This window comes from Monoraphidium neglectum (genome assembly GCF_000611645.1).
Source record: "Monoraphidium neglectum strain SAG 48.87 unplaced genomic scaffold scaffold00631, whole genome shotgun sequence".
NCBI classification, from domain to species: Eukaryota; Viridiplantae; Chlorophyta; class Chlorophyceae; order Sphaeropleales; family Selenastraceae; genus Monoraphidium; species Monoraphidium neglectum.
Genome location: NW_014012997.1, coordinates 18674 through 23242, shown reverse-complemented (window position 1 = coordinate 23242; position 4569 = coordinate 18674). Strand labels below are relative to the sequence as shown.

At 66.1% G+C, this 4569-nt stretch overlaps 1 protein-coding gene across 1 annotated transcript in view; it reads left to right on the top strand.

The window, feature by feature from the left end:
• Positions 1–1009: 1009 nt before the first annotated feature.
• The window catches only part of MNEG_4523 (hypothetical protein), a gene marked incomplete at both ends in the record, with an annotated part of 7609 nt that continues 4049 nt past the window's right edge, over positions 1010–4569 (top strand). Inside the window, one exon of the mRNA XM_014047005.1 lies at positions 1010–2423. Within this exon, the coding sequence (XP_013902459.1) occupies positions 1010–2423 (1414 nt within the window). The remainder of the gene's footprint in view (positions 2424–4569) is intronic.

Below are 4569 nucleotides of genomic sequence, written 5' to 3'. Positions count from 1 at the left end.
CCACCGCACTCCGTCGACCCTCGCTCACGTCCCCCTCCAGCAAACGGTAGCCGCCCGCCGACCCGTCACTCACCCGTCCACCTGGCTGCATCAGATCTAAATGAGTGTCTGATCGCGCTACCTGTAAGCTACCGCTTGGCACCCGTCCTGTACATTCAGCCGGTGTTGATGCTCAACTCGGTTGCTCTGCCCTTCTTGCTGCTCTTCGTGGCGCTGCTAGACGGGGTTAGGGCGCCAGTGTGCACGTAAGCCGTGCCCCACACACCAGCCAAGCAGCAGAACCCGTTCCCAGCGAGCGCCATGTGGCTCAGGTGGCGGAATCCGCCAGCCCGAAGCTGCTGCTCAATGCGGCGGACCAGCAGTAGCAGCACCCCATCGTTTCAACTAAGGCTCCTGGATCCCCTTGTATCGATCTACGGAGCCAGAAGCGACAAGAAGAGCCCCCCGATGAAGGTCACGAGCAGTCACTGGTCACGAGTCACTACGCACTCGTGTCCGATGGTCGAGGAGCCAAAGTCTTGGCCGGCAAGACCCACTGCATAATGTAGAATCCATCCTTGCTTGTTATATTCCCTCCATCAGCTGTCATGAACCGCGCGTTGACGGCTATCGCGGTGGCCGTAGCACGATGTCGGCCTGACTCGGCGTTCAGGCTGTATCAGACAATACAAGATGGACGGGACAAATACTTTCAGGATTCAGAGACCCTCGAGCCCGCCGTGTTTGTCCAGCTGATGGAGGCGGTGGCACGCTGCGGGCACGCCAGCACCAGCAGCAGCAGCGGCAGCAGCAGCAGCAGTGGAGACTCCTCTCCCTACATGCTTGCGACAGTAGAGGTACGCACTCAAGGGACTTGATACCACTGACCCTGCACCAGGCCGCACCAGCACAAGGCCTGCGCTAGTGCGCGTTGTGCTTGTGCGGTCAGGGCCCCAAGCAAGCAGATCGCGCCCCCTCAAGACGCCTCCCTGCCGCCGCCGACACGCCTCGTGGCTTGCCGCACGGACTCATGTATTCGCAGGCCAACGTAGCCACGCTGCTGCAGATCGTCGCGTCCGACAGCGACGTGCGGGCAAGATTCGAGCCGCTGGGAACTGCAGAATGCGCGGCCGCCGCCGCCGCAGCCTTTGTGCGCGCGGCCGAGGCAGAGGCGGAGGCGACCGCCGCCGCCGCCGCCGGCGGGCCAGGCGCCGCCTGCGACGCAGCCGTGCGCAGGCGCGTGCACGCCCTCGCCGGCTTGCTGATGTGCGTCTGCTGCGTCCCAGGCGGCGACGCGCAGGTCATCGCGACCGCGGCCGCCGTCGTGCACACCCCCGGCGAGGTCGAGGCGCTGCTGCGCGCGGGGTTGGTTGCCGCCGCGCTGCAGAGCCTGGACGATCGCGTCAGCCCTTTGAAGTGCCTCGTGGTCGTCGCCTCGGGCATAAAGCGCGCCGACGGCCACCAGGGCGACGCGGAGCGCGCGGCAGTGGCGGCCTGGGTGCGCGTCGCGACAGAGTCGGCGGGCCTCGCGGCCGACGCGCTGTGCGAGAGCCTCGCGGAGGCCGGCCCGCGCGCTGAGCTGGCGGTGCAGCTCGCGCTGCACCTGACGACGCGCCTGCGCTCCTTCGAGCCCGTCGCCCGGGCCGTCGCCGCCGCGGTCGCGGCCCGCGCGGCGCGCTTCTTTCCGCTGCTCGCCGCGGCCGCGCGGCGGCCGGGCGCGGCGCTGGGGCTGCAGGAGGACTTGTGGGAGGCGCTGCTCGGGGGCGTGCAGGATCGCGACCAAGCGATGGCCGCCGCGTGCTGCCCCGAAACCGTGGGCGCGCTGCTTTCGGTCCTTGCGTCGGCGCGCGCCGCGCAGCCACGGTCGGCCCCATCCGGGCTCGACCTGTTGGCAGCGGCGCACAAGGCGAGCGCACTGGGCCTGCAGGGGGTCGCGGCGGAGTGGCTTGCGCAGATGGTAGTTTTAGAGCACAAAATCGCCCCCTTGAGGCGCAGCGTCCTTGCGACGGCGCCCGGCGCGGCGGCGGCGCTGGTCGGCGGCGCGCGTGCAGCGCTGGATGCGGCGGCGGCTGCGGCGGCGGTAGCAGAGGGCCGTGCTCCCAGCCAGGGCTCCAAGCTGGCCGCGAATGTGTTGTGGACGATGGCCGCGGTGGGCGTTCGCGAGGTGGGCGTCGAGGCAAGTTTGCGGCCATCAGGCGACGGCGGCGGCAGCAGCGGCAGCAGCAGCGGCGGCACCGGCAGCGACAGTAGCAACTTCTTCAGCAGCAGCAGCAGCAGCAGCGGCAGCGGCAGCAGCAGCAGCAACAGCCGCGAGAGCAGCGGCCGTGGCAGCCACGCCCACGATGACGGCTCCAGCAGCAACTGGATGTGGCTTGAGGCATTGCAGCGCTTCAGCGCTGTGCCGCTTGCGGTACGTGCGCTGGAGATGCCGCAGCTCACCCTGAGTCAGAAGACCGACGCCGCATTTTTGCTCGCAGCTCTGGTGTATGGGCAGCGGCGGCGTCAGCAGGAGCAGGGACAGGAGCAAGAGCGTGGGGCAGGGGGTGCCAGCGAACGTAATGGCTCTACGGGCACCTGCCTGGCCGACGGTGCCGACGCGGCGGCGCTCAGAGTGCGGGTGTGGGCAGTGCTTGCTGAAGCTGTGCCTAAGGGCTACGGCCTGACAGAGGTGCAGTGGCTCTGCGGTTTTAGCCATACCTTCAGGGGCGACCTGGCGGCCGCACCTGGCGCTTTGGCGGCGGTTGCGGCGGTTCTAATCGACCCACAAACAAGCCAAAGCGATGCGGCGCTGGCGCTGAAATTGATTGACGAGCTTGAGGTGTGGGCGGCGTGGATGTGGCGTCTTGACAGCCGTGGCAACAGCGACGGCAGCAGAAGCGGCGGCGGCAGCGGCAGCGGCAGCGGCAGCGGCAGCGGCAGCGGCAGCGGCAGCAGCAGCGGTGACCATGCAGGCCGCAATACGATTGGTGGATCCAAGGGACAGCAGAGCGAGCGCATGAACGCGAGGGAGATTCAAGAAGGGGTGCAAGAGGAATGGTCGCATGAGGCTGCAGTGTGCAAGGCGAAGCTGGCGTTGGAGGGCTTCGTGCAACGGGCATTGCTGCGCGCGATGTCGGGGGACACAACGGCGAAGCAGGCAGCAGGCGGAGCGCTTGCTGCGCTGGGGGTTCTGCACGGCAAACCAGTGCAGCTAACCCCGCAGCAGGTTGACAACCAGCAGCAGCAGCAACCATGGGCACAGCAGTGGCTGCCGCTGCCGCAGCCAGCAAAACAGCCCGAGGAGGAGCAGCAGCAGGCGCGGCAAGAAGAAAGGCAGCCGCCTGCAACTGCCGCGCCCTCCGCGGGCGACGCAAGCGAGGAGTCACCCGGCACACACCAGCGTGGCATCAGGCAGCACGCTTCCACATGCGCTGCGTGCGGCAACCAGGAGGCCGTCGGCGGCGTGCGCCTGCACCTCTGCCGCGGCTGCCGCGCAGCGTGGTTCTGCTCTGACGCGTGCTACAAGGGTTTTTGGCCCACCCACAAGGCCGCATGCCGCCAGGAGCAGGCGCGGAGGGCGGCACATGCACCGCCTTCGGCTGAGGCGTAGCTGGCTGTGCAGCATCCGCGTGTGTACAAGCATGTCATGCAAAACTGCTGCTTTGCTTGACAGCAGGGTGACAGCCGGGCAGTTGTGACGGCCTTGATTGGTCAGGAGCTGGACGCCAGCTGTCCTAGCCACCCCAACCGCACCACGCGGCACTCTGCTCCCGTGCTGAGTTTTACCCAACCCCGGGAATGCCGGCAGCCCTGAGAACATGCGACGCATTTCTTTCAATTCACGTGCCAGAGAGACAACATCACAACGCAAGCGGCCTTGTCACATACATCCACACATCAAAACCAAAAACCCGGCAGGATTCGTGAGCCTTCAGTTTGCACTGCATACTGTACAGCAGCTCAAGCACCTATAGCTCAGCGTGTTGCTTCGCTTACCCATGTCAGGGTCAATCCCTTGTAAAATAAAGCTCCACATCAGTCCACCTTGTGCTACTTCTTGTGCTTAGTAGATGGGGTGTGCGGGCAGGTGCTGCTGCTGCACGGCCAGCAGGGGGGGTTTTGGCGTCATGGGGGCGGTGGTGGCTGCAGGAACTGTCTGGCCGATGCGGCCGCAGTCGCCCTGTCGCGGGGGCGCAAGCGCAACGCTGGCCACCAGAGAGCAAGCTGCGGCACAAACATGCGCCACTTGCAGTACGTGGGATGTCTAACCGTTATCTACCCAGCCTGCCACAGATCTGTGTCACAAGACACACATTCGCTGACTGGAAGGGCTGGTGAACAGCGCATCTGCGCAGCTGGCCGCAGCACTCATGGATGGCCGAAGAACCCGGCAGCTCCCCCTGCACACACACCTCAAAGGAGTGCAAACAGGTGTCTGCTCGCGCTACAGTACCTGCGAACAACCGCCTCGCAGGCCATCCTTTCCTTTCTGTTCAGCTGCCTGTCATGGTCGATGCGGTGCCTTTGCCTGGGCTGCTGCTCTTCGCGGCGTGATTTGGGCGCTCTGGCGTGCACGTGCCATGCGCCGCACCACAGCGAGCAGCAGCATCC